The sequence below is a fragment of the Solanum verrucosum genome, unplaced genomic scaffold (genome assembly GCF_900185275.1).
Source record: "Solanum verrucosum unplaced genomic scaffold, falcon-dt-bn FXZP01000144.1, whole genome shotgun sequence".
Taxonomy (NCBI): Eukaryota; Viridiplantae; Streptophyta; class Magnoliopsida; order Solanales; family Solanaceae; genus Solanum; species Solanum verrucosum.
In genome coordinates this window covers 1,913,221-1,940,493 of record NW_026020773.1, presented here as the reverse complement: position 1 = coordinate 1,940,493, position 27,273 = coordinate 1,913,221, and the positions used below count along the sequence as shown (strand labels likewise).

Genomic DNA, 27,273 nt, shown 5'->3' with positions numbered 1-27,273 from the left:
TCTCAACTTAATATTAGATTAAAAAAAGAGCTTAAACTAATGTATATTTCCTCAATCTAAACTTTGCACAATTTTTAAGAAACTATAAATAGAAGAGTAATTTTATTATTTTACCCTTTGAATGGAGTAATAAATACAAATGTCTTAAAAAAAATATAATAGAAAAATCACTATAATTGATGATAAGCATAAATTATTAGTGTAAATTATTCATTGATTTCATAAAATGGACAAGTATTGTTGAATATCCCAAAATAGTATAATAAACAACTATTATTGGATGGAGAGAGTATATACGTATACGCTACATTCTTTTAAAATTGTGTTACTCTTTCAGTTTCAAATTTGTTTGTCTACTCTTATAACTTTTCACGTGACATGTTTAATACTACAAGATTGAAACACATTTCGTTATACATGGCATCAAAAGTGATCTTAGCTACAATTAAATAAACTTAATTACCACTAAATATATATAGTTTTAGCAACAATGAACACTATCTGTAAATGCTTTAAAGTCTATAGCATCATCGAATCTAATGACAATTAATTGATTTAACACTAGAAAATTACTTAAATTTTGTATCAAGTCAAACTCGGATAAAACTAATTAATTAGATGTACGTAGATGAGTCTATAATTGTAGAGTGTAGAGAGGGAGATAAGTCTTTACAGAGAGAGAGAGAGATTCTGGCGTGGTTTGCCAGCAATGAAACAGAAGGATCAAAAACTCTCTGTCTCTCTCTCTTTCTAAAGCTGGCACTGTATATTCATGCATTTCCTCAATATTAATGTAAACAGAGATACCCAAAAAAAATCAAGAAATTTTGATTCTTGATCTATCAATGGCTGCATCTCCTCCATTTCTTGCCTGTGGAGAAAAAAAGCCCTGGTGGGTTAGCAACAAAAAGGTATGATAAAAATACAATCTTGATTTGACCCTTTTCACTTTCTTTGATGATTGCATTTGCATACATAGTTAGTTATGTAGGGAGGAGCTACTGCTTTATCTGCGAGTTCGATAGAATTCAGTAACTTTAGTTCAAACCTTTTGTATTTTGTGCTTGAAAAACACATTTTTGATTTTATCCATTTTGATGGATACATAGTTAGTTATGCAAAGGGTAGCTAGAGCTTTGCTTATGGATTCGGCAGAATTCAGTACTCAAACCTTTGTATTTTGTGTTTGAAATATACATTCTTGAGCTAGAGCTAGAGCTGTGCCCTTGGGTTCGGTTGAATTCAGTAACTTTAGCTCATATTTTGTGTTTGAAAAACACAATCTTGATTTTATCCATTTTCATGGATAATTGCATACATAGTAATGCAAGGGGGGGGGGGGGGGGAGCTAGAGCTTTATCAATGGATTCAGCAGAATCCAGTAGCTTACTGTGTAGAGTATTTTTTAAGATGTATCTTCTACAATTCGGAACTCATAAACTCAAAATCCTAAACTCGTACTTATGCTCTGTATTTGTTTTTGTCAGATTGTGGAAAGATATATCAGAGATGCCAAAATTCTCATTGCCACTCAAGAACCAAATGAGATTTCTTCAGCTCTTGCCCTTGTTGAAGCTGCGCTTGCAATTTCTCCGCGTTTTGAATTAGCCCTAGAGTTAAAGGCTCGATCTTTGCTTTATTTAAGGTGTTTTAAGGATGTAGCTTATATGCTAAAAGATTACATTCCTAGTCTGAAAATGCCTAGTGATGACACATCATCTACCTCTTCTTCTGGTTCATTTGATAGCTCAAAGGAGCAAATCAGGCTTATTTCTTATGGTGATGAACCTAACTTCAAGTGCTTCTCTATATCTTATTTGAAGAAGAAGGTTATGGCTAGTCTTTACAAGAATTGCAATAAAGAAGGTCAATGGAGGTAAGCTGTTAGAGAAAGTGTACTTGATTATATTATGTTTTAACACGCCCGTGAGTTTGATTCTTTTTCATGGGTCGAACACTTGAACATATTTATTGCTTTTTTTTGGATGGTGATGAGTTTTATACCCATGAATTCTTGTTGTGTGATTTGAAAGTTGAAGCTTTTGGAGGGAACATTTCTTAATTACATCATGTCTTAACAGGTACTTGGTCTTAGGACAAGCTTGTTGCCATTTGGGCCTAATGGAAGATGCAATGGTTCTGTTACAAACTGGCAAACGCCTTGCTACGGATGCATTTCGACGTGAGAGCATTTGTTGGTCTGAGGATAGCTTCTCGTTTGCCAAATTTCCAATCTCAAGCAAAAATCGTTGCACAGCTTTGCCAATAACCGAGTCAGAAACAATATCTCAACTTCTCAGTCATATCAAGCTGCTACTACGACGAAAAACTGCTGCAATTGCAGCTCTTGATGCTGGTCTTTACTCAGAAGCTATTAGGCATTTTTCAAAAATTGTGGATGGTCGTCGTGGTGCCCCTCAGGGGTTTATGGCTGAATGCTATATGCATCGCGCATCAGCGTATCATTCTTCTGGTCGAATTGCAGAGGCAATAGCTGATTGCAATCGAACGCTAGCATTGGACCCGTCTTGTATTGATGCTCTTAGAACTAGAGCTGCACTATTTGAAACCATAAGATGCTTGCCTGATAGTCTTCATGATTTGGAGCACTTAAAACTCTTGTACAATTCAATGCTACGGGATAGGAAACTACCAGGACCAATATGGAAGCGTCAAAATGTGGAATACAGGGAGATTCCAGGGAGACTTTGTTCCTTGGCTACAAAAATTCAAGAATTGAAGAAGAGGGTTGCAAATGGCGAAACAGGGAATGTGGATTACTATGCATTGATTGGTTTAAACTGGGGTTGTTCAAGATCAGAACTGGAAAGAGCTCATTTGTTGCTAACTTTAAGACACAAGCCTGACAAATCGACGAGTTTCATAGAAAGGTGTGAGTTTGCAGATGAACAAGATGTAGATTCTGTAAGGGATAGAGCAAAGATGTCAGCTTTACTGCTCTATAGACTGATACAGAGGGGTTACGCTAGTTTGATGGCGACAATCAAGGACGAAGAAGCAGCTGAGAAGCAGAGAAAGAAAGCTGCTGCTGCATTGCAACTGATGCAGCAACAAGTTCAGCTAAATCAAGAACAACAACAATCAAGGACTGAAACTTTTGGCACAGTTGTAATGCAGCAACAAGTTCAGAAAATTCAAGAACTTCAACGATCTGTACCTGAAACTCTTGATTCAGATGTGTGCAATACTGCATTATGTAGTAACACAAACGCGACAGTGTTCAACGGGGCGTTCTGCAGAGAGCTTGCGATAGTTGGGAATATGTTGTCTCAAGCTGGATTTAATCAACCAATTCCAGTGAAATATGAAGCATTGAGTTGTTGAATTTTAGGGGATTTGTAGTAAGAGTTCTATAAAGAAAAGAGAATAGTTTAAAATGTTATTCCACTGGCTCAGCAGAATCTGAATCTCCCCCTATACCGACAAAGATTGTGGTGGGATAACTAGAGTCTCGGGTTCAATCCTTGGTATGGAAAAAAAAATCCTATTGGGAGCACTGCCTCCTTAAATGGGCCTTACGCAGCGCGAATTCAGATTAGCCCCAATGCAGGTACTGGACACTGGGTCGGATACCAAAAAAAGAAAAGAACTTGCTCCAATATGATTGTACACATGAGGAAGAAAAGTATTTACCTCTGATAGCAGGGAAAATTTTGTAGTTTTATCCATTTGTCATTTTATTCTCTCCTTGCACTACATGCACAGTATTAAATTCAGTATTTAGTTTATCTACTAGAAGTCTAGCACCTTTTGAGCCGAGGGTCTATCGAAAATAACCTCTACCTTCACATCCACCCCTCCCCGGACCCTAGTTGTTGAATTACACTAAGTCTAGCACCTTTTTTATTATTATTATTTGGGTTTAATTTAATGTAAAGACTTTTTTAAACCTTTGAAAGTATCAAACTTCAGTCTTTCTCACTTGGTAATTAATCAAGTGTTTTGATTGCCAGAAAAAAGAAAAATTGTGTCCCTCTTCTCAGCATTGTTTTCAAAATAACAAAGTATTGTATGATTGTTTCGTTTTAGTCATATATTCATAGGAAAAAAAATAGGACACACTTGAACAATATATGGAAAAAAGAAAAATAGGTACGATTTTAAATCATGAATATGTAGATAGAAATTTCCAGCTACATGTAAATGTTACAGAAACAAAAGTATCTTCTCATCAAACTACAAAGATACCAAAGGATACAAAATAGTTATAGAAGACTGATCAATTCGAAAACAAATGAATAAATATCTGGTGAAACCAATCTTTTTCCAAAAATGCTGATCTACAGCATAATCAGGATGCCACCTCTTTCAACTTCTATGGCATAACCTACTTTATATATTGAGATACCCACTTAAATCCATCGCCATACCCCATTTTCCGTACAATACTGCACATAAATACCTCCAAAGGACGAACAGTAGAATCAGCAAGATTCACCTTACCTTTGCCAGTTGTGACACCGGTCAAGCCAAGGTGATAACGCAGTTCATCTTCTGAGGCTGCATATGGTATGTCTATCTTGTTTCCCAAAATGAGGAAGGGGACAGTAGCAAGGGCTTCATCAGAAAGAAGCGCGTCAAGTTCCTTTTTTGACTCTGCAAAGCGCTCTTTGTCATATGCATCAACCAGGTACACAACGGCATCAACCTGTGGCACAGCAATTCAAGCTACTTGACACAAAACTACGGAAACTCATTGGCCAGATCAATAGTCAACGGAAAAGAAGGAAATAAGGAAAACAGAAGGCACAAAGTTTGCACTAATAAGAAATTATTTAGTACCTTACACTGCACAGCTTAAAAAAGAAAAGAAAAGATTGCAATGTTGTAACAAATTAGTGGGAGGAACTCTAGGGAAGGGGTGGAAAAAGAAACTTTGTTGGAGTAGGTAATGTTTCCATAAGACTAGCAATTTAGTCCCTGTACAGTAATTTGCGACTCTTTTAGTCCTAAGCTTCCATCTGGTCTTCAGCATATGCTCCTGACTTCCCCGGAATAAAAATTCTAACCATCAGAACAACCTATGTCCTCCTGACAGTTTAGGGGCACTTTTATCCACTACCATAAAATAAGTGAATATAGAAAAAGGTAATTTTCTAACTGTGAAGGCACTAAAACATTATAATTTATCAAAAGAGGGGAAAAAACATTATGCATGAGGAACTTTGTCCTTTCTTTGTTTATTAAGGCAGATTTTTTGAAATAGAGTAATGAGTAAATTTGGTGTTTCGTGAGATTAAGGACAACTTGTCTAAGAATATTCACGATCTGCTGTGCTATCTAATCACCCAAGTCCCAAGAGAAAAAGGACGAAAAAAGTGTTAGCGCAGTTAGGCGGACAGTAGAATATAAAGCAATCAAGACCAAAATCAAAGATGGAAGAATATCGTGAAGCCAAACTTGTAACCTTGAGGGAAAAGGGACAACAAAGACCTTAAATCAGGGAATAACAATTTCAACCTTGGGGAAACCAACTAATCATTGCTCTTATGCTATGATTTTCCTTTTAAAAATTGGCAAGTGTACAAAGCAATTTATGAAGAAAAACTGGAGTCTTTTATGGTGAAAATAAATTTAGGTCAAACTAAAATGAATTACTTTTTAACTTATCATTTCCTTCCCATATCATCTACTCCCTCCATATCACTTTATGTGATGGAGTTTAACTGGATACGAAATTTTAAAATTAAAGATGACTTTTAACATGTAAGTCAAATATATGCAAAGTACCGAATTTTTCCTTTTAATTGAGCGGTGGTGAGGGTTCCATATGTATTTTGTTTACATGAGTGGTGGTAGTGTCCCAACAAATCCTTGGAGACTAAAATGAGGATACTAAAATTAAATAGTTTCCAAAAAGAGAAAGGTGTCATGCTTTGCACGACAAACTAAAAAGGAAGAGTCACAAAAGATGGGACAAATGAAGTAATAGGTGAGGATATCTCTAGTATGTTAGAGTCCTTAATGAGTTCATAGGAAAACAGCAACACTTTTGTATTTCTGATTGTAAGTATTACTGGAATACGTCCTGAGTATTCCTGTGTTTATAATACAAGTTACCTTTTCAAAAAAAAGAAAAAAGAAGTAATAGGTATAAAAACATGCACCCACATGTGTGGCCTAGTGATCAATGACTCAATGAAGAGGGTGAAAACCTTGGAGACCAGGGTTCAAATCTCCATACAGACAGAAAACCGCTAAGTGATTCTTCCCATCTGCCTAACTCTTGGTGGGTAGAGTTACCCGGTACCCGTGTAGGTGATAGGTAACAAGGTACTCGTTGAAATAATTAAGGTGCACCACCATTATACCAAAAACAGAAGTGTATAACTATTTCAAGGATCTCTAACTTGCATTGACTTTTAAAAAGTCAATTTGAGTATAAATTTGAATGTGAAATCAACAATACTTACCATTACAAAAAAAATCTGAATCCTTTTCCTTAAAAAAATGTTGCATTCAAACATACGACTTCAACAAATTTGACGAAGGAATAGCCCACTACACCTTCAGTAAATTTAATTCTCCATACAAATACTTTCTAAGCACATATCTCACATAGATAAGTGCCACCAATGAAGCACATTAATGTTTTCATGTTGCTGCAAGGGACAGCCAATCTAGAGGCTGTACTAAGCCATTATGGTCATCGAAGAGAAAGACAAGTCATATAAATGAAGGAAAAAGATAAGGAAGTGTCTTGGAATCTAGCCCAGTAGGGAAGAGCAATAGCAAAAGTATTACGGAAAAGGGTCACATTTACCCCTCTACTTTCAAAATATTGTTCATATATACCCTTCGTTATACTATTCAATTATAGAACACATGGATCTGATGCAACTACATGGCAACTGACTTAAACATCCAGTACAGTTGATATAAAAGGCAATTTTGAGTTTTCTTTACTTTTGAATTAGAAAAGAAAATGATTATTTCTTTTGATTAAAGCATAAAAGATGATCAAGTTACGAAATTGAGGTATTGATATATATCTAATCTGACAGAAGGATTCAACACAATCCCCGAAACTTTTCAGTGACCAAGACAAGACAATGCGGAGGATACAGTGATGCAACAAAATGAGCAAGACAAGTTCTACCTGTGTGCAGAATTAAAATTACAGAACAAATGGTTATCAACATTTAATACACAAAGCATACCTTGGCATAGTAGTCTTTCCAGACCCGACGAGCAATCTGATGACCTCCCAAGTCAAAAGCTTTGAACTTTATCTTCCCAATACTCAACTCTTCAGATGTAGGATACTGTGTTGGCTGATGCTGAACTAGCCTCTGTAAATAACGAAAAGCAATCAAAGAAAAATCAAATCAAAGACAATGCTTTTATTATAAATCAATTCAGTTAGACACCAACCAACCAACCAATCAAGCAAGCAAACAACTACACACAATATGAATCCTAATCACCCATTTGCCCATTTCCACTCGATTCATGTTTTCTCAACGATTCATTACAGTTACTCAATCCATCTCAAATTTCTTTTTCAGTCTGTCCCCAAAAAAATGCCACCTTTCTACATTTAAAGACAACTTAGGCATTAATAAGATGATTCACATGTTTCAAAAGTTTTTTCTTAAACTCCATGCGCATCAAGCAACATAACATAATTCCTCCGTCTCTCTCAAATTGATGTGATGCACTTTCTTTTCAAGTTAATCGGGCGAAAATAAATTGCTAACTTTCTACATTTAGAAATAATTCAACCCACCATGCTTTACATATTTCAAAAGTACATTTTTTCTTTGTTAAACTTTGTGTCCAGTCAAACAACATAACATAATTCCTCCGTCCCTCTCAAATTGATGTGATGCACTACTTTCTCTTTTAGTCTGTCAAAATAAATTGCTAACTTTCTATATTTAGAAACAATTTAACCCATGATTTACCCTTTTTCTTAAACTTCGTGCCCGATCAAAATACATAACATAATTCTTACATCCCTCTTAAATTGATGTGATGCACTTCCTATTTTAGTCTGTCCCTAAAACAAATTGGTACCTTTCTACATTTAGAAACAATTTAAACCATATAACAACAACAACATACCCAATATAATCCCAAACAATTTAACCTACATATTTCAAAATTACATATTTTTCTTTCTTAAACTCCGTGTCAAATAGAATAAAAGGGGATTAATAGTACCTCATCTTTGAGCATATGAAGAAGAGTGGTTTTGCCAGCATTGTCAAGACCTAAGAATAAGATCTTAGCTTCCTTTTGCCACAAACCCAGAGATGACAAAACTCCATAAAACCAATCCCACAAAAACATTTTTTTTTTCAAATTCAAGAAAGATCTGGAATTTAATGTACTCTTTTTCAAAAATAAAATAAAATCAGATCTTGGGGGTTGTTTATAGGGGTAATTAATTGTTAAACTTAGAAATCAAAGATGATTAAAGAATTGATTAGGGTTTAGGTGAAGCAAAATGGGAAAATGAAATTGAAACTAATTTTTTTTATGGAAAAAAAACAAATATATATGGATGGATCTGAACTGGCATTAATTGCTGTCTTTTTATTTTCTTCCTTTTTATTAATGGTGGTAAAAACTCGACAGGTAATTGAAAATAAAATATTTATTTTAATATATTAAATCTTCAAATATAATCAATTTTCTTTTTGATTTTCCAATTATAACAAGAATTAAGAAAAAAAAAGAGAGAGTATAAAACAAATTTAAGGATCATATATTTAGTTATTTACACGTTAATTTTATATATATAATAAAATAAAACCATATTCAACAATTTTTAAAAAATTTCTTATAATAATTTTGAGAAAGTGCGAAATGTTTTAACGTTTGTGATTTATTTATTTATTTTATAAATTTGTTTTTTGTTAATGTATCCATTATAGAATCATCTAATATTATTTTCTTTCTTAAACTTAAACAATTGAAAAAGCTCAAATATATCCTTAAACTATTAAGAAGATCTAATTTTTCCTAAATAAATGTAGTACATAATAATATAACATATTTATTTATATTAAGTCACAAAATAATTTAGCAACAAAATATATTCCGTACAACAATAATTTATTGTTAAAATTAGTTTAATTTAGTTTCCTAATCTGAGTTGGTCGTCAAAGACTAATTTTTAGTGTCCTAATTTGAGTTGGTCTATGATTACTTTTTATTGTCCTAATTTGAGTTGGCTTAGGATTAATTTGCTTCTCAACTAGTATATATATAAAAATATAAATATTTGAATCTTTTAATATTGACATATTATGGCTGTTAATTTCGAATACCACCATTCTTCATTAGATGCATCCCTCACAATTAATTATACACATAATATTACCACGTGATATCAATAATAATAATAACACTAATACTAATTATATTGCTTTTCCTTTAGTCATTCAATTTCGTGTTCAAACTATTGAGCAATATCGGTCTACAGACTCTAGTCCACACCATGAACAAATTCATACTAAATTGCTATGCATTCTATTTACCTGTCATCCTATGACGACACCTTTTATGAAGTCGTGCGAAAACGTCTTGTGAATTTTGATAAAGAATTTGATCAGAATAATCGTCACGTTATTATTCGTGATATGATAAATAGGATACGTGAAATTATCGACGTCACTCATGATCTAAAGATTCTAAACCACATCATGAGGAAACTCATATTAAATTCCTTTGTTTCAACTTTCACCCTTTTTATGCGTGAAAAGCTTGTAGATTTGGGTGAAGAATTCAATCAGAATTATCGTCACGTTGTCATCCGTGATATGCTAGGTAAGATGCGTGAAATTATGATCGATGTTGATAGTATAAATTTGAAGGTTTATGTTGGTGTGACTATAGTCGTTGACCGGATGATAAAGGATGAATCGTATATTGCTACTGATAAATAAAATGGAAGTTGATGAAGATATTGTGAAGAATGATTGTGTGATTTGTTTAGAAGAGCTCGGAATGGAAAGAGAGTTGTTGTAAACACCTTGCTCGTATATGTTCCATGGAGATTGCATTATGGTTAGAGAACACGATCATTCTTGCCCTGTTTGCCGTCATGATCTCCTTTAGTATCGATTATCCATTTATTTTGTAGTTAATTCCATTTATTATAATTTTTGTAGTGAAAGGAAGAAAGAAGCATTAATTGATGAATAAAACACTTTGATCATTGTTGGCTCAATTATTCACGTTTTTCTTTTACATTGATTGATATTTTATGGGTAAAGTAAATTTATAGAATAATTCCATCTATAATTATGTTTCTCTATGCCATCGTCGTTTGTCTGGATCTTTCATGGTACTCCCCCATTTCAATTTATTTATGTTACTTTCCTTTTTTAACTTCAATTTTTCACGTGACATGTTTAAAATCACAAGTCTTCTTTACTTTCTCAAACTTCGTGTGATGTCAAGAGTAGCAAGTATAAGAAAATGTCATCATCTATTAACACAAAAGGGGAAGAAGGATGTTAAGCCCTTTGTGGGCATTATAGTACAGGAAATTACACTCAAATGTTTAGTTTCAATACAAGAGTTTTTCAATTCCCCTTTAGTTTCCAGCAAAAACAATACCTTCAGGAGTTGGGAAAACTGAATGTCGTTTAGGAAACGGTAGCCGGAGACAGATAATGCACACCTTACAAAAGGTTTTCATGGATAGCCAGCATCTCGTGAACGTTTTCAGATCATGGCAAGCTCGATGGTCACATGCCTCCATAATTATTATGAGGTAGGACTCTGCTCCCGAGCCTTTGCCAGCTTTGCTTGGGTAAGCCTGTCCAGGATAGAAGGTTCCAGAGGGATTGGATCAAGACATCGCTCAGCAGCAGCAACAATTACCTGTTCGTTCAGGAAGATAAGTTCTTGTCAGACAAAAGAACAGTTGAAGCAACAACTCTATCGACATGTACAGTTGCAACCAAATAAACAGCAGCCTTCGAGAGAGAACTTTCATACTGCACAAAAGGAAGTCATTGAAGAGGAGACACTAGCCAAAGGTTCCTTCGACATAGTAGCTGTAAAGATGATGTGTAGGCATTATCTCTTTACCTCATCAAGCAAAAAATCAACAGCAGCTTCATCATCGGCAGTGTCCTTCAGAGTAGTTTTAAGAAAATGGATGTCCAGCTGAATTTGTTGAAATCCACTACGGTTAAAAGTTTGAAGTCGGACAAATTCTTGTAAACTCTTCAAGCAAAGTTTCACGATAGTAGTTATTACTGATTCCTGCAAAATCAAGGGGCATTCTTATCCATTGTTCTTCAAGACAAATGAGGTTTACCAAGTGACAAACACTAGCACCCAACCTGTGTATGTTCAACTTTTGTAAAAATTTCCATCTTCTGCTTAAACAATTTCGCCAAATGGGACTCAAGAAGTTGACTTCTGGCCTGCTGGGTATTTGACCCTACCATTCTGTCATCTCTTAATGGATTACTACGGGAGGAAATGGTGCTCCCACTGCTGTCAGAACGGCGATGCTTACGCTGGATCCCTTCAGGCAATATACTCTTTAATTCTTTAATGATACTACCTAGCTGGCAATAAGATCAAAAAGAAAATGTTAATTCTTGTCATGTATAACAACAACAACAACAATTTGGTTGTCATGTAAAACCAATTACATAATTACAATGAGGGGACAGTTTTCGCCCACGCCGCACGTTAACTTCCCGTTCTTATAACAGGAAAAGAAGATAAAGCCAAAAATTACCTCTTGAAGAAGCAGATCAACAAACATATGAACTTCTCTGGGCTCTTTATGCTGTACAAACAGGAAAAGGTAAGGCAAGTTAGCACAAACCATCACATTGCTCCTCTTGGGTAAATACTCCTACCTCACCATATGCTCAGCTTACCTTGACCCAATTTGGCGTTGTAAACCTTTTATTCAAGACAACTGATATCTTCTGAGTTCTCATGTTAATATACTGAGAATAAATGGAGATGAAGAGAATCAGAATTTTGATTTCATACTCTACTAATGAAGGTAAAAAAAGAATCAACAAACTTCATGTTTCATTTATAAAACTATAATCAAGCTAAGAAGATAATTTGAAAATTGAAACAGTGAAAGATGCTACATAGATAAGTGAGCAATCCATATAGGACATCATCAAGAACCTTCAAAAGCAAGCATTGGGAAAACATATGAAATCATTTAGATACAAGAAAAACATCTTTATGGCCTACCCACTAACAAAAATTACATTCAGCAGTTCTACTAGATAGAATTGTAGAACGATGTTACTTCTTCCAAAATGTGCTATAATTCATTCACCAGATGAAAAAGTAATTCACAAAAAAAAAAAACATATAGCTTATTTTTTAGACACGTAAGGATTTAATAAATAACAACAACCAAGCACTAAGACAGTGCGTGTGCTTACATGATCTGGGATCCCCTTATACAAGTGTTACCTATACCTTTTGCATACTGCATAACCACTTTTCTCCCAATAGAAGATTTTACACAGTAAACTTCTGTAGTTCTAGAAGTCTACCATTAAATTTCTGTATGTTTCTTAAAGAAACTACATACAAACTTGTTAGCAATAGAAGACTAACCATGGCGGAGACATTAGACTCTCAGTAGTTAAGCAAAATAATTCAGATTCTGTAGTTAAGCCAGTCACTGAAACAGAATAATGGTGTTGGGCATCTGTAAGAGAAAGAAGATGCTCAGAATATTAACAACATACATGCTGCAAGAAGTTTTCACCAGCTGCTCTGAAGGTGCGACAAATTTCTGCAGGAACAAAAGCTGGACCATTTTCATAGCCCCGAGACCCACCACCAGAGAAAGACGAGGCAATTTCCTGAAATATTTGAAAAGTTAAGAAGTGTCAATTAAATGGGGCGGAACATATAATTATACTGGCTATAACTATTAGACCACCCCTAACCTCGGTAATTCTGGGAACGGCATTTTGCTCAACAAAAACAGAGAGTTGAGCCAGCACAAGAACAAGCCCAGGAAGTATTTTGTCTCTCTGTATTCCCTCATGAAAGCTTAGATCTTGACCGGCTGGATATTTCTTTCCAGAAAGTAAGAGAAAATGATCATTAAGTTTCCTGAAGAAGTTCTGAAATCCTTCTTGTACCCAGTCAATGACCAAGTCTCTCAACTTAGAAAGCAGTTCCAAGTTTTCATCAAGAAGTTGACGGAAATCCTGTCATACAAGAAATCAAAGCAAAGGTGCAACTCAGAACAGAATTCACTAGGAATTAAGTGCCTGTAATCGTGATTTTATAGCTTTATCTTTTATTTTAGAAGGTAGGGTTCCTTGTGATACAGGAAGCAAGTTTATTTATCTTTGATACAGGGAGCTAGTTTTTGTCTAGTTGAGTTATAATTCAGGCAGTTGTTTTGGCCTAATTAATAGTTAAAACTATCTGTCAATTACTTGAGATCAATTTTATTGACGTCTCGAGCAAAGACCACAGAGAGTATAGAAGCATTTCAATAATTTAATAGCAGTGCAAATTTGTAAAAAGCACCCTCATATTGTTAATGCATTCCAGAGAACTATTCACAAGAAAATTATCTCACATGGAAATGGATTTTACTTGCTGGAAGTTCTCCACCTATACTCATAAAAACTCTTCAATCTTTTACTTCTATATCATGTAGATTTCGTAATTGATGTCCAAGTAGGCTCTAACATTGAAGCTAAACACCGTAAGGGCAGAAGTAGAATTGATCAACATATACCATCAACTTTAAAAATCACTCCCGTCCCACCCTCCGATGAAGTCGAAATCTTGAGGGGGACAATACATAACTAGTGAAGTAATAACTTTAATAGTGTTGAACAAATATAAGAATTATTTGACATAAGGATAAATAAGAACTTCGAATAATTCTGCCACAGCTTATTTTACCTGTAAGACATCCATACTGCCTTGCAGTACTGCCTTCTTACTGGCCTCAAGGGTGGCCTGCAAAGAATTTTCTTCTTCAATACCCTCCATTTGATTACCTACTTTGATGACAGCACCTGACAATTCAAAAGAACAAAGAATAGCCAAAATCAAGATGCATTAGAACTCATGCAACATATGTGGTTTCAATATTAAGGTCATTGTATTGATATAAAGAGTTTATTTTTCTCAAGGTTACTCATTTGTAATAAGCAAAATTCTCTGGTTAAGAAAGTCTACTATGGACTATACATTGAGATTTCGATCTTACATAGAGCAAAATGTACACATTTTTCAGTTTTATATCCTTTTAAAAGACAAAAGATAAGTTGAATCCATTTTGAGCTGTTCTTTGAAGAATCTTACCCAATCAACTCATGATACAAAATATTCAACTTTAGGCAGGTAGAGTAGGTTCTTTGTGAAGAAGGGACAGAAAGCTGGTTCTGCATTTCAATTTCGGGAAATCAGTAAATTCTTATTTTTATTTTATTTTTGAGAAAGAATAGGTTTTTGTTTTATTTTTGAGTTAATGAAAATCACAGGTTCGTTGGTTTGCACATCCTTCTTAGAGATATCTTTATATCTCTTAACTAATCTGTTACATATCTATTTGTATTGTTACTGTATCTTCTTCTTTTTTTCATTTTTAATTTACATGTTATCTATTATTCGATTTAACAGTACAAACCTGAAATATCAAGTAGAAGATGGCTAAATCTGCTAGCAACGTATTGTTTAACGGCCACATGAGCAGCCTGTAACGACAGAGTCAGTACATCAATGACAATCGAGCATTACAGACTAATAAGAGGTAGTTGTCTTTTATATGCAACCTCCATAGTAATATCACGCAGACCAGCCTCAGGCAACACTCCATCCATGAGAAGCACATCGGTCCAAATAATCCCTGATGAAATATGAGTGCCATAAGATACAATCAGTCATCATTACAGTGTCCCAACACAAGTGTTGTCCATGAAAAGCTTTGTTATAGAAACAGTGGACTTGAGATTTTGGAAAGCAGAAGAAAGCTTAATGAACAAGCAAGACTGAAACTAAACATAACAAACATCTATAGCAGGGAGCAACGCTGTAAGGTAAATAAGAAAACAAAGTCCAAATAAAGGAGTTGAAGAGAAGCAATTGAAAATGCAAAATTAAAATTGAATAAGCAAAATTAAAATTGAATAAGCAAAAATAAAATAGAAGCCCATTTTACAATGTCCATGAGGTGAATGCTAGTTAAACTTACTTAACATGGCAACAAGATCAGAAGAAGCAAGTTGTTTCTTGATGTGCTGCTGGGTGGCTTCAAAGTGCCTAAATTTGATAGTAATCACAGATGCAAAAATATTAAGCACAAATGATAATGAGAGAACAAAATCAGCTTCACCAAGAAAGGGATGTGGTGAATAAGAAGTGCGTACATTTTAGGTATGTTTTGTGCAAGTCTGGAAAGTTGCTGTTCTGAATCATGGAAAATAACTCGATAAGCACGGACAGCCTCGGAAAATTCACGAATAGAAGCCTAAGTCATGAATAGGAAATGCATTAGTGTAAATACAATTAGTTCTCAGAAGGAGAAAAAATGAATAATACAACCATACAATTCAAATCCAGAAGAAAGGAACTCCAGAAGCATACTTAAGATCCCAAATATGTGTCCTTTTGGTTTCACCATCTTGTATTAAGCTAAGTGCGGGGAACTAGAATGTTGCATAACAAATATCTCAGCAAAGTGGTATTATCTTTCACATAAATGGGCAGGTCATGTCATAATGCAATTCAATTGAAGTTTAATTATGGTTAGTTTCTTTTCTCAAGTATCATTCACACCCTTTTTGTAGTGATAATTTCCACCTCTTTGCAAGGTTAGGAGGGGTACTCATCTTAAAAAGAAGTAAAGGAAATAGTGTTAGTAATGTAACTAACCAAAAACATCATTGTCATTATTCATATCCCTATCCTTAATTTTAGTTATCCTTATCCCATTTTTTATAACCAAAAGCCTCGCTTACCCCACATGTGGGATGACACAGGGTATGTTGTTGTTGTAAAAGTCTCCCTTAATTATAATTAAAAGCCCCATGCTACACTAGGATCTTCACATACTGTATTTTGAAAAACATTTGACAAATCAAATTGTATATTAAAACTTCTTTCACTCCTGACTCCGTCCATTCTCCCTTCTTTCTCCCTCTTCTTCTGTCTTAGTCATTCTATCTATTCGCAATCGTCTCCCCCTTTCTCCTCTCCCTGTCTTCAATCTCTCCCTCACATTTTTCTCTCTTTCTCCTTCTTGTTTCTTCCCCTTGCTTCTTTCTCGTCTATCTTTGGTATTTACATTGTAGCCTAAGACTCCAACTTCAAAGCATGAGTAATGACCTTGCTTTAACGCACCTCATGAGCAGCAGAAGTAGCTGATTCAGGAAGGTTTCCTTGATCTGCTGAAGCAGGGGGTAGTTCCTTAGATTCTAGATGGAGATCCACAAGGAACTGTTCTAACTTTTCAAATAGTTGCACCTTCAAATTATCAACCTGCATAAAACATATACATTCAAAGATCAACATGTTAGTGTTTGCTCACACTCTTTATAATTATGGCTTCACAGCCTTTTTTATTTTAATACAAGATGCTACCATTTAAAAAAAAAGAGATCAGCATACAAGAAGAAGACAATAGAAGTTTCAGTAATCTTCAATGCACCAATAAACACATGAATTTTTGTTTCAGTCATTTTTAGTATTTACAAACTAAACTCGAACATAGACAGTTATTCCCACATTGATATCCAAAGACTATGAGGTCACGGGTTTCCTCTTTACATCATATATTTTTCTTTTCATCTTGAGGGAAATTATTTTAACAAGCATGCAATGTATAATCCATACCATGAGACTAGCATACAAATAATTTTAGTTACCAACAAACTACCATATCCTTTTGGCTCTATAAACATACAAAAATGACCACATTTACCATTGCGCTACGTAAAAACACATCCTTAACATTTTCAATTCTCTACTTGAGAAAAGAAAAGGATAAAATTGAAGAGGCATATTAGACAGAAGAAGCTGATTCTAATTCAGAGGTACTGGTAACCGTAGGGTTTTGATGATAATTCAGGGGACATAGGTACCTATGTCTTATGTTCCTTAGACTCTTCAAAATTGTCGTCAGGTGCATGTCGGATCCTCCAAAAGTAGTTTATTTTGGAGGATCTGACATAGGTGCAGCGACATTTTTGAAGAGTCCTAGTAACATAGCTTATGTCTATGTTCCTATTTTAATAGGAAATTTATCATAATCCTTTTAAAAGACCAAAAATATTTTAAGTTATTAAAGGCATATATTTTTAAGACAAACAGTAAAAGAATCTTAGTATATGGCTATCCGAAAGTCATCTTAATATGTATTTCACGCGTTGCTTACCCACATCCCTTCCCAGCCATGCTTGCATCAATGATGTAATTCATCAAGTTAACCCATTGTGCAATTAATTCACTAGCTACTGCCGAGCAAGGCATGGATAAAATTGAGACCATCGACATACTCATCTTCACTCTTCACAGAATGGAGAGCTGAGAAAACAACTAGAAGCTAAGCTTCTTGCTGAGAGAGGGACAGTGATATGTCAGATGGGAGTGCAGAGTGCATTTCTTTACAACACATTTTATTTGAACTAAAGCAGACTAAAATTCTTATGAAATTAAAACTCCGTTCTAACATTCAAGGATAAATTGAACCATGCAAAACAAGTGATAGAAATGCTCATATATAGAAGCAGAAAAAAAGGTGTGATACAAACCGGAAAATTTAACTGCTTAAGGAGCATAACAGCTTCAGCCCTGGCTTGTATTGATTCAGAATCTGAAAATACCTTTCCCTGTAACCAAAGAAAAAGTAATATGAAAGCTCAACTCTGATCATTTTTGCCAAGTTCTTGATAGAAACCCAAAATGGCTTGAACCAGTGCTCTGCAAAATTTGTATTCAGATTCATCTTTTTCCCTACTCCTTCAAAATTAGCCCTTAGAGAGAGGGCAGATCAAAACACTCCCCAGCATGGCAGAGATCTAAATGGTTCATAGGGATAATGAAACTTTGCTCTGTTTGTTTAGAATGGAGATGAAAGGAAAGGAGAAGTAGCGCTGGACAACTCAAACACAAAATCAACAACCCCCGCCCCCGTCTATCCCATTTTTATGTGACACACTTTCCTTTTTTAGTTTGTCGCAAAAAGAATGGCACCTTTTTATTTAAAAAAACAATTTAACTTTAAACCTCTCATTTACCCTTAATTAGATGATTTATAGTTGCACAAATGTCTATCTATGGCTTGTTGAAGACCACAAGTTTCAAAAGTCTTTCTTTATTCTTCGTTTTCTCTCCTCCCTTTCCCTCCATCTTAACAAAATATCTAATTCAGTTTAAGTACCCAACCAACTATGGCCTCTCTTGACAAAGTAATTGCTAACTAGAAAAAAGGAGAAACCTGCAAGTGTGTTGTAATAACAGCAATCGCTTCCTCTGAGGCTCTTTTGCAATCCTGGAACGAAGAGTCCCCATATGCCTGGTGATGAAAAAGTGCTGACATTAAAGATGAGACTTTGATGTGCATTTACATCATACAAACAGGAAAAACAGTGGAACAAAGATCACTATGCACAAACCTTGAAAATGGGCATGGCTCCAGTGTAGTATTTCACAGCATCAGCATAGGCTTCTGATTTGATACACTTTGCTAACCTAGCGGGTAGATCATATATGAACTGCTCTTTTCCACAGAAAATGAAATCCATGTAACTCACACATAACCAGAAACCAACTCTTATACAATTGATAGCAACATACAACATAAAGTTGCATTTTATCTATTTCGGAAAATAAAGTTACATGATGAACCTGAACAGCAAGTCTATAGGACTGCGAAGGTAAAAATACATTTTATTTTTTTCAATTGACATTAGCATTTATTTACAACTTCACCAATCCTTTTTTGACCATTTAATCATGTGAACTATTAAGAGCTCCAAAGATCCAGTGGCTAAACTATGGAATGGATAATTCCTTCCTCCCCAGACCCCACTTGTGGGATTTCACTGGATATGTTGTTGTTGTATAATTCCTTCTTCTTCCTAAAAACAATTTTCACTTGGTAAGTAAATTGCTCTACATATACCCCATGAATAATGAGTTCAGGTAGCTTGTACTGGAAGTAACAGATGATGCCCTTCTTCAATTAACATCTGGATCAATCTATTTCATTGCCGAATGAGCATCTTAATTTCCCTTGCTTAATTATTTTTTTTACAAGTATTTCCCTGGGTTAAATCATAAACAGTCAAAAGTCAACAGCTCAAAATATCGGGCGTATAAAGGAAATGCTTATTCCTCTATCCTCATCACTAACAGCAAACATCAACTTAGTTGTAAAAGTTGTTATAAGAACCCACAGTTGGTAACTTCAATACTCAATAAGAAAAGACACATTTCACAATTGCGTAAAACATTGCAAGAGCTTAACACCTGACTTTAGTACCTGAACTTTGCGTAGAAGATTACGGGTCCGATGCAATTTCTCTATGTGTTCCCTCTTCTCAAAAAGAGAAGTATTGACCCCATCACTTTTAGATTGCACGGACATTATCTGCAAATAATTATTTTGAGAATGGTAACAGATTATCTGCAAATAATTGAAGAAAATCTAATTCTTGATACAAATCTTTCAGTGTTTTGCTGCTTAGGTCATGATTATAACCCAAAAAAAGTTCAAAAATTCCTTAAACAAGTAAAAAGGGAAAAAAGAAATAAACAAAAACCTTTTCAAGAAGCTGCTCCATATTTGTCTCCATGCCAACAATATTGTTTTTCATCCTGGAAAGGTAATCATATAGGTGAGTTCTTTATTAATGCCAAATGAGAACATGACAAGATAAAACCCAGTTAGTCCTGATTCAACATATAAGCTGAAGCCTAGCATAATAAGTTTAAGAAAGCTCTAACAGTTGCCTGATACCCCTAATTGAACAGCAGAAATTGAGGACCCATGAAACATGCTATAAGTACTAACAAACTCAACCTACGTAGAGTTAAGTTGCAACTATACCCCCTAATGTTTGTCTCTCAAGGGATGGAATGGGTTCGGAACAACTTTCTAGAACATGGTTTACCTTTTAATTGTGTCTGTGGCACTTACGAACTTGTTGTAATTTTCATATACCAGCATTTGCAGGTCAGTATCAAGATTCTTTATTTCAGCAGCCATTTCAACATGCCTCTGAAGCATACCTTCCAAATTGGACTTCTGCACCTGTATGTTTGATGAAATATATGACATTCGTCCCAGACAAATGAAATCAAAAGTCATATTTATTTTTTCCACGACTAGAAAAGATGGCATGATTAAAGATCAGCTTACTCCTTTTGCAAGCAACAGATTAAGTAAAGACCTCTCTGATAAGTACAAAAGTTCGCAATACAAAAGTTTTACGGAAGACGCCTTAGTCAAAGCCAAACCAACACGGCCACTGTGTCAAAGTTTGCTCCTCTGACTTGGGTAGGCTGGGGTAAATGGGGAAGCATATTCTACTAGGAATACTGATTGATTCTATTGCAATAGACTGCTGACTGAAAGTATGACAATTCATTTTCCTTTTCGTTTCTTCCAGTTGCAAGGATTAAACTGCTATGGGAATTTCATGCCTCTTCTTGAATTTTTTTAGTCTTCTGGTGAAGTTACAAATTAGACATGTCATCGGAAATTGTGTGCCGCATATCAATAGGAGCCATTACCCCATTAAACAGGGTGGAGTTCACTATTTATACAGTAGTTACTATGTATTTACATCCAAAATCCCAACTACCAATGTAGTATCTCAGGTATTGCTATTTAGTGGTAAAAGAACCCTAAGTTGTAGTATATCTTCATGATTGTTGACAATTTCTCTTTCTTTTAAAAGGTAATAATTTTATTCATACAAATGCATAATAGGTGACTGTTCTAATCAAAAGCGTTACAGTTTCTATTTACCAAGAAAATAAATTACAGTTTCAGCTCCAAATAGCTCAAAAAGTTAAGTAGATCTTAAAAACTAGAAACATAGTGCTGCCTGCTCTGAAGAAAAGGAAAAAAAAGAATATCCAAACATTTTCTCGTAAGGCTGTAAGAATTAATTACTACAGTCAGGCCTCTCTATATACTGGTCATCCTCCACAACAACATTTCACTATAGCAGCCAAGTTAGTTTTTGGAACCGATTTTTAATCTTATGTTATATTATATGTTCTCAATAACAACATTTCACTGTATCAGCCAAAAAATATGTTATAGAGCTTTGTCTGTATATGTTCAAAACAGTTTATTTTCTCTTTCCAAAGACGTCGATCCAAACAAAGAAGAGTGAGCAATCCAGATTTATCCTAGTTTTTACGTATTGCCTTGCCATGTTTATTGATGATGCTATAAGCGTCAATTTAAATAGATTGGGAAAAAGGAAAACAGGGAAGTCAAGATTAACTTGGTAGGAATTTGTAAATTAAACTGAAGGAGCAACCACATTCACATTTTTAGCATTCTTTCTTTTTCAATGGTACCTAAAACATGTAAATGGTACAAGGATTTGCCTGTGTTAGGTTGGGGTAAGACCTAAGAGTAACTACTGAAGCCTTTCTTTGTTTAGCTCGCATAAATGAGCTTGGCTGAATTTGGCGTAGTTAAGTACTATGACTTCTCTCATTTCCTGCTAGTGGATCAGTCTCGTACTCACAGTACTATACATTCCGTCATCCACTGCAGTTAAGGGGTAAGGATAGGCTCCAGTTACTTTAGTGGAGAATGATATTAGATGTGCACATAGATGAAGAAGCTGCAAGAACCTTCCAGGCCTTGAAGCTAATAACTCTAACAGGTGTATTACCAAAGAAGAATCTTTTCTTCACCTCCATAAGTTGGGAAGCTAAGAAATTAAGCCATTATTGCAAGCTTGTAGATGGGGGATGCAATTTCTGGTTTTTGAAGAAGAACAAAGAAAAAGCTGATATCTTTGAGACTTTGATGCAACAGAAATTTGCGTAAGCAATAATCCCGTTATGTAACTTGCTTAGTTGAACATGGAATTTCCTGAAGACCAACAGGTAAAACTTGGACGGAAAAGATAAATATGGTTCATTATGTTACTCCATTGTTCATCAAACAATTAAAGAGTTAAGTTCCATGTCCAAAACCACATTATCATCTACTAACTCCTCCATCCTTACAAAAGCATTACTTCACAGAGTAAGATAGATGATCAAACACCTGAACCTTTCTAAACTCACACATCCTCTTAATACCATTTTCTTAGTCCTCCTTCTACCATTATTTAAGTACGAACCCCATCAAATCGAAACAACATCTTTCTAGGACATTTTCCTCTAAACAAGTCCTAAAATCTTTTAATTTTGTAGTGTACACAGACATACTTTCTTGGAACTACAGAATTCAATAAATTATTGCTTTATTAATTAAAATAAAAACTTGATCTTTTTCCAGGATAGCCATATTCTAAGCTATCATTTAGCCATAGATTTTGGATCATATTTTGAATATTTAGATTTTGGATAAAATCCTAAATATCTGTCTTCAAAAAAATTTCAGCAAGTTCTTTCCAAGTAAAATGGATGTAACTTCAAAAACTCAACTTTTAAAGTTTCAACTTCAAAATCGGCCAAATAAGAGCTTAAATTGCTAAAATGAAGTTATAAATCAAACTAAAACTAATTCAAGTAAATGAGAGGACATACAAGCAAATTCATGTACTGATCGGCATCGAAGGCAGTAGTATTAATGGTATCCAAAGTTGCGAATCTGGAAGAAGTATTAGGCGGAACTGAAGTAGAATTAGGATCTGGACAGTAAAAGCTCGATAATAGATCTCTCATTCTCTTCGCTTTATCGTCAATTGGTACTTCATCATCTACACCCATTTTTTTTGGTTTTCACGAATTCAGTATCAGTTACTTAAGCTCCACAAATACTTCAATGGCAGAACTGAAGAATTTGAGATCTATCGGTCGTTTAGCTATGGCAGTGAAAAAAAATTGACTTGGAGAAGATGACTCCACATAATTTGTTGAAACTTCATAATAGTCCCTTAAGTTTGAAGTTCTATTCAATTACTCCTCAATTTTTTTTCGTATTTTTTTATTATCTCACGATCAAATATACTTCTTAACTTTACGATTTTTTTTTAAAAAAAGACAGTTTACCTTTACTGTCTAGCAAATTAAGAATATTTATTTTGATTTTTTTTTAAAAAAAAATTAAAATTATTTTTTAAAATTTATAAAATGTGACACAACGATAAAAAATTACTTCATCAATTATTTAGTCGTGAAATCTTTTTAAAGACGTGCAATATTTTTTAAATGATAGTTAAATAAATATAAGATAATCTATGAAAAGGATATTAAACAAGGGGATATTTTTAAAAAAACTTTGAGATGGACTAAAAATGTTACACAGATGAAATTTATGTTACATGTTGTGATGAAAAGCATATAATGCATAATTCAATTTTAAAGGATAATGGATATGCATCACCTTAATCTTTTTTTTCAATTAATATAGTAGCTTTTATTTGTAATAACATTATGTAGCATATTTAAAATCATAAAATTTTAAAAAATTAATTTTGTTTTTTGTTTTTTACAAGATCAAATTAAGACACATAAATTTAAATAGATTATTTTCTGTTAAGATATTGGAGACTTGAATAATAACAATATTTTTGAAGGCATAATAAAAACATGGGATCATGTACTATTAAATAAAAAAATATTTTGAAATTAAGAGAAAATATATAAAGGAAAGATAGAAGAAACCTACCTAATATTAGTAGGTTTATTAGCTGTCATCCTACAGCCAACCATATTACACTTATGACACAACTTTCCTTAAAATAATAATAAAAAAATCTCAAAAAGCTTCTTCTCCTCCCCTATATACACCCCATTCTCTCCTCCTTTGTAACATTCTTTCAACCTTTTGGTTCTACAACTTCCCTCTTTGCAAAGGTAAGCTTTCATTCTCCTTTACCCTTTTTTCCTTTTTTGCTTTCTTTATTTTGTGTGTTTTGATTTAGCTTTTTTGTTTGTTCTTTATGCGTTTTTTTAGTTCTTTTGTTTGTTTTGTTTGATGATTGTTCAATTTGTGTTGATGGTAAAGAGAAATTGGATCTTATGCCTATAAAGATTTGAACTTTTTTAAACTGAGAAAAGAAAAAAGATTTGAAGTTAAGTACGTTTACCCCTTTATATAGGTATTAGAAAGTTCTTCTGTTTGGTTTGTTTGATGATTTTCCAATTTGTGTTGATGGTAAAGAGTAGATGGATCTTATGCCTATAAAGTTTTGAACTTTTTTATCTGAGAAAGAGAAAAAAGATTTGAACTTTAGTACTTTTACCCCTTTATATAGGGATTAGAAAGTTCTTCTGTTTGTTTTGTTTGATGATTTTCCAATTTGTGTTGATGGTAAAGAGTAGATGGATCTCATGCCTAAAAATATTTGAACTTTTTTAATTGAGTAAAGAAAAAAGATCTGAACTTTAGTAATTTTACCCCTTTTTATGAGATTAGAATCAAAACAACCAACTTTATTGTGCAGGTTAATCATCTGATATCAATTGATTTGGTGACCCTTAATTTAGTGGCATTTGTTTTAGGATTTGCAAAAACAGTAATTTGGTTTAGTTCTTTCAGCAAAAAAAAAAGAACTCTTTATCGAATATCTTCAAACTCACATTTCCAAATCTTTCAAAAATCCAAAAGGATTTGAAGACTAGTTTTTAATTTTGTTGAAAGATTTGAAGGATTTTGTGTATGGTTTGTGTACACAGTACACACTACCCTCCCTAGATCCCATTTGTATGTTGTTGATGTTGTTGTTATATTTGTTGTATTTGAAGAATTAAGTTGAGAAATCTTTAAAAGGTTAGAATTTTGTTGAGGTAGCAGAACATATGTTGTTGTTGTTTTGTTCTTTTGTTCTTTTTGTGGTTGAATTTTGTTTTTGCCTTTTGATTGTGTTTCTGAAAAGTTTTCTAATATAGTCTGTTGTGTTTGATTGCAGATCTTTTTTGTGAATACTTTCACTTGCTGTCTGGATTTGGATATTCTACAAAAGAATTTTTTGGTTTCTGGAAGATTGATTGGGGTTTCTTACAAAGTTCCAATGTTTGATTCTTAGTTTCAAAATTTCTTCATGTCATTCTCTACTCGCGTGCGTCGAGTTCGGATTCTGCATTCTTTCTCAGTAGTTTTTCTTTACTGGTTCTACGTGTTTTCATGAACTAGCCCTCATCATTGTCTTTTTCCAATTTGATTTAGAAATTCCATAGCCACACTATCAAAAGTTTGGTGCTTGAACAAATTATACATAGTTACCTATTATTCCATTTTTTATCATTCATCCAATCTGCCTGAGAGACATGGCTTCGACTCCGCAATTGGTGAGTTCTGGTTCAGATGCAGACCAGAGGTATGCAAAGTTTGACGAAAGAAAAAGGAAGAGAATGGAATCCAACCGTGAGTCTGCCAAGAGGTCCCGGATGAAGAAGCAGCAGCGTTTGGAGGAGTTAAGTAGCGAAACAACACAGCTGCAGAACCAGAACAGTATCTGCCACAATAAGATTGATTCTGTTGAAAGGAACTATCGTGCCATTGATGCAGAGAACAATGTGCTGAGGGCTCAGCTGGCAGAATTGACTGAACGGTTGAATTCACTGAACTCACTCACCCAATTTTGGGCTGATACTACTGGATTTCCTGTGGACATTCCTGAAATTCCGGACACTTTGCTGGAGCCATGGCAACTGCCTTGCCCAATTCAACCTATCACTGCTTCTGATATGTTCCAGTTTTGAGCTGCTGGTCTGATGATTTACGAGAATGGAATAGAGAAAAGCGTATTAAATATCTAGTTTGATATTAGCATTGTAGCTTTTGTTTCTGACTAGTCATGGTTGGTTTTGGCTATTAATCGGTATCTGAATATCTAGTTTGTTGTTTTTAGTATTTTGTCGACTTTATTTAGTCTGTTGGATGTTATATGGAGTACTATGAATGAGATGGCCATTCTTATATCTATGAAATTGCTGTGTGTATTCTGTGTTATTGTGGATCTGCTTATCCTATTTTTTCCATGCTTCATGTGTTCACAATTTTGATCATTGTATGTCAATGCTCTTATAGGGCAAAGAGTTTCCACAAGGAATTTGTAAGAGTCGAACTAGTGATATGTCTTCCCATCTATCGACTTCGTGGACAGGTATTTGGCATCTGTGTTGGTGGGAGATAGCAGGTACTCCGTAAAATTAGATCGGTGGTTGTATGGTATAAGCTGATTCAGATAACACGATTATTCATCACTGGGTTTTCATCCTCATCTGCAGGTTCTTGAGTAATTCATATTGGAGTTATAGTACTTGTATCAAATTGATATAATTATGAATGAATTTTTATAAATATATTACTCTTATTTAGAAGTGAGACTTTAGAAGGACTAACACTGCATTATTACTCTTGTACAACATGCATAGAATTTTGTACATTAACTTTTGACTGCATTAAATTAGTTGTACAACGTGCAAAAAGAATTGTACATTAACTTTTATAAATGACAATTACAAGGACTAACATTGCAATTATTATTATTACTCATTACTTACAAGGACTAACATTGCAATTATTATTATTACTCATTACTTACAAGGACTAACATTGCAATTATTATTATTACTCATTACTCCTTATTAGAATTATTATTATTACTCATTTTACTCCTTATTAGAGTTGACACTTTAAAGGACGAACACGGCACTACCAAATTGTACACAAAGCATTTCAAATTGTACTATAAAATTAATTGTGCCTCATTAATTGTACACGTGTCTTTCTTACATATACAACAACTCACATGAAGAATTACTTTTCTGAGTTTTTTCCTCAGTTTCTCTCTATATATTCGCTTTTTTTCCTTTTTTTCTACTTTCCATTCTCCCCTTTTACTCTCTCTTTAGTTAATCTTTGATATTACATTTTTTATAGATCTTTAAAATATTTTGAATTATTAATTATTGTGACTTATAATACTTTGATATTTACGTAGTTCACAAATATATAAATTTCATTTTTAAAAAATTGAAGATACCATGCGCAAATTTTCGGTCAAACTTAAACTATTTGATTCTCGAAAAATAAAAAGTGTCACATAAAATGGAACAAACGGAGGATAACTCTCAATTAAATTTATTTCAGTTTTTATTTTCCATTTTTAACATAATTTT

At 34.0% G+C, this 27,273-nt stretch overlaps 4 protein-coding genes across 4 annotated transcripts; 2 read left to right on the top strand and 2 right to left on the bottom strand.

The window, feature by feature from the left end:
• The first annotated feature begins 665 nt into the window (after positions 1 to 665).
• On the top strand, positions 666 to 3,717 carry LOC125812973 (uncharacterized). The gene is made up of 3 exons (XM_049492452.1): positions 666 to 911; positions 1,488 to 1,876; positions 2,082 to 3,717. The coding sequence occupies exons 1-3, from the start codon at positions 846 to 848 to the stop codon at positions 3,343 to 3,345; spliced, it is 1,719 nt and encodes a 572-aa protein (XP_049348409.1). The 5' UTR covers positions 666 to 845; the 3' UTR covers positions 3,346 to 3,717.
• A 402-nt stretch (positions 3,718 to 4,119) lies between these two features.
• On the bottom strand, positions 4,120 to 8,492 carry LOC125812944 (GTP-binding protein SAR1A-like). Its single transcript, XM_049492421.1, has 3 exons — positions 8,188 to 8,492; positions 7,182 to 7,313; positions 4,120 to 4,669 (listed from the first exon to the last, which is right to left on the bottom strand). The coding sequence occupies exons 1-3, from the start codon at positions 8,314 to 8,316 to the stop codon at positions 4,349 to 4,351; spliced, it is 582 nt and encodes a 193-aa protein (XP_049348378.1). The 5' UTR covers positions 8,317 to 8,492; the 3' UTR covers positions 4,120 to 4,348.
• Positions 8,493 to 10,444: 1,952 nt separating this feature from the next.
• LOC125812867 (vacuolar protein sorting-associated protein 51 homolog) lies at positions 10,445 to 23,106 on the bottom strand. The gene is made up of 20 exons (XM_049492322.1): positions 22,732 to 23,106; positions 20,121 to 20,260; positions 19,770 to 19,824; positions 19,490 to 19,597; positions 18,621 to 18,719; positions 18,443 to 18,520; positions 17,757 to 17,834; positions 16,348 to 16,485; positions 15,375 to 15,475; positions 15,200 to 15,267; positions 14,781 to 14,854; positions 14,636 to 14,702; positions 13,906 to 14,021; positions 12,927 to 13,193; positions 12,723 to 12,839; positions 11,880 to 11,951; positions 11,735 to 11,785; positions 11,328 to 11,558; positions 11,071 to 11,247; positions 10,445 to 10,860 (listed from the first exon to the last, which is right to left on the bottom strand). The coding sequence occupies exons 1-20, from the start codon at positions 22,912 to 22,914 to the stop codon at positions 10,744 to 10,746; spliced, it is 2,337 nt and encodes a 778-aa protein (XP_049348279.1). The 5' UTR covers positions 22,915 to 23,106; the 3' UTR covers positions 10,445 to 10,743.
• A 1,952-nt stretch (positions 23,107 to 25,058) lies between these two features.
• Positions 25,059 to 25,961, top strand: LOC125813018 (bZIP transcription factor 53-like). Its single transcript, XM_049492507.1, has one exon. The coding sequence runs from the start codon at positions 25,417 to 25,419 to the stop codon at positions 25,849 to 25,851; it is 435 nt and encodes a 144-aa protein (XP_049348464.1). The 5' UTR covers positions 25,059 to 25,416; the 3' UTR covers positions 25,852 to 25,961.
• The last annotated feature ends 1,312 nt before the right edge of the window (positions 25,962 to 27,273 follow it).

Coding starts and splice junctions, on each gene's coding strand:
- LOC125812973 (XM_049492452.1), top strand. CDS start 846: ATGGCTGCATCTCCTCCATTTCTTGCCTGTGGAGAAAAAAAGCCCTGG. Junction 912..1,487: donor GGTGGGTTAGCAACAAAAAG/GTATGATAAAAA, acceptor TGTTTTTGTCAG/ATTGTGGAAAGATATATCAG. Junction 1,877..2,081: donor AATAAAGAAGGTCAATGGAG/GTAAGCTGTTAG, acceptor ATGTCTTAACAG/GTACTTGGTCTTAGGACAAG.
- LOC125812944 (XM_049492421.1), bottom strand. CDS start 8,316: ATGTTTTTGTGGGATTGGTTTTATGGAGTTTTGTCATCTCTGGGTTTG. Junction 7,314..8,187: donor TTCATATGCTCAAAGATGAG/GTACTATTAATC, acceptor CGTTATTTACAG/AGGCTAGTTCAGCATCAGCC. Junction 4,670..7,181: donor GGAAAGACTACTATGCCAAG/GTATGCTTTGTG, acceptor GCTGTGCCACAG/GTTGATGCCGTTGTGTACCT.
- LOC125812867 (XM_049492322.1), bottom strand. CDS start 22,914: ATGGGTGTAGATGATGAAGTACCAATTGACGATAAAGCGAAGAGAATG. Junction 14,703..14,780: donor TGCGTGATATTACTATGGAG/GTTGCATATAAA, acceptor CTGTCGTTACAG/GCTGCTCATGTGGCCGTTAA. Junction 10,861..11,070: donor TTGATTTTTTGCTTGATGAG/GTAAAGAGATAA, acceptor CTGAACGAACAG/GTAATTGTTGCTGCTGCTGA.
- LOC125813018 (XM_049492507.1), top strand. CDS start 25,417: ATGGCTTCGACTCCGCAATTGGTGAGTTCTGGTTCAGATGCAGACCAG.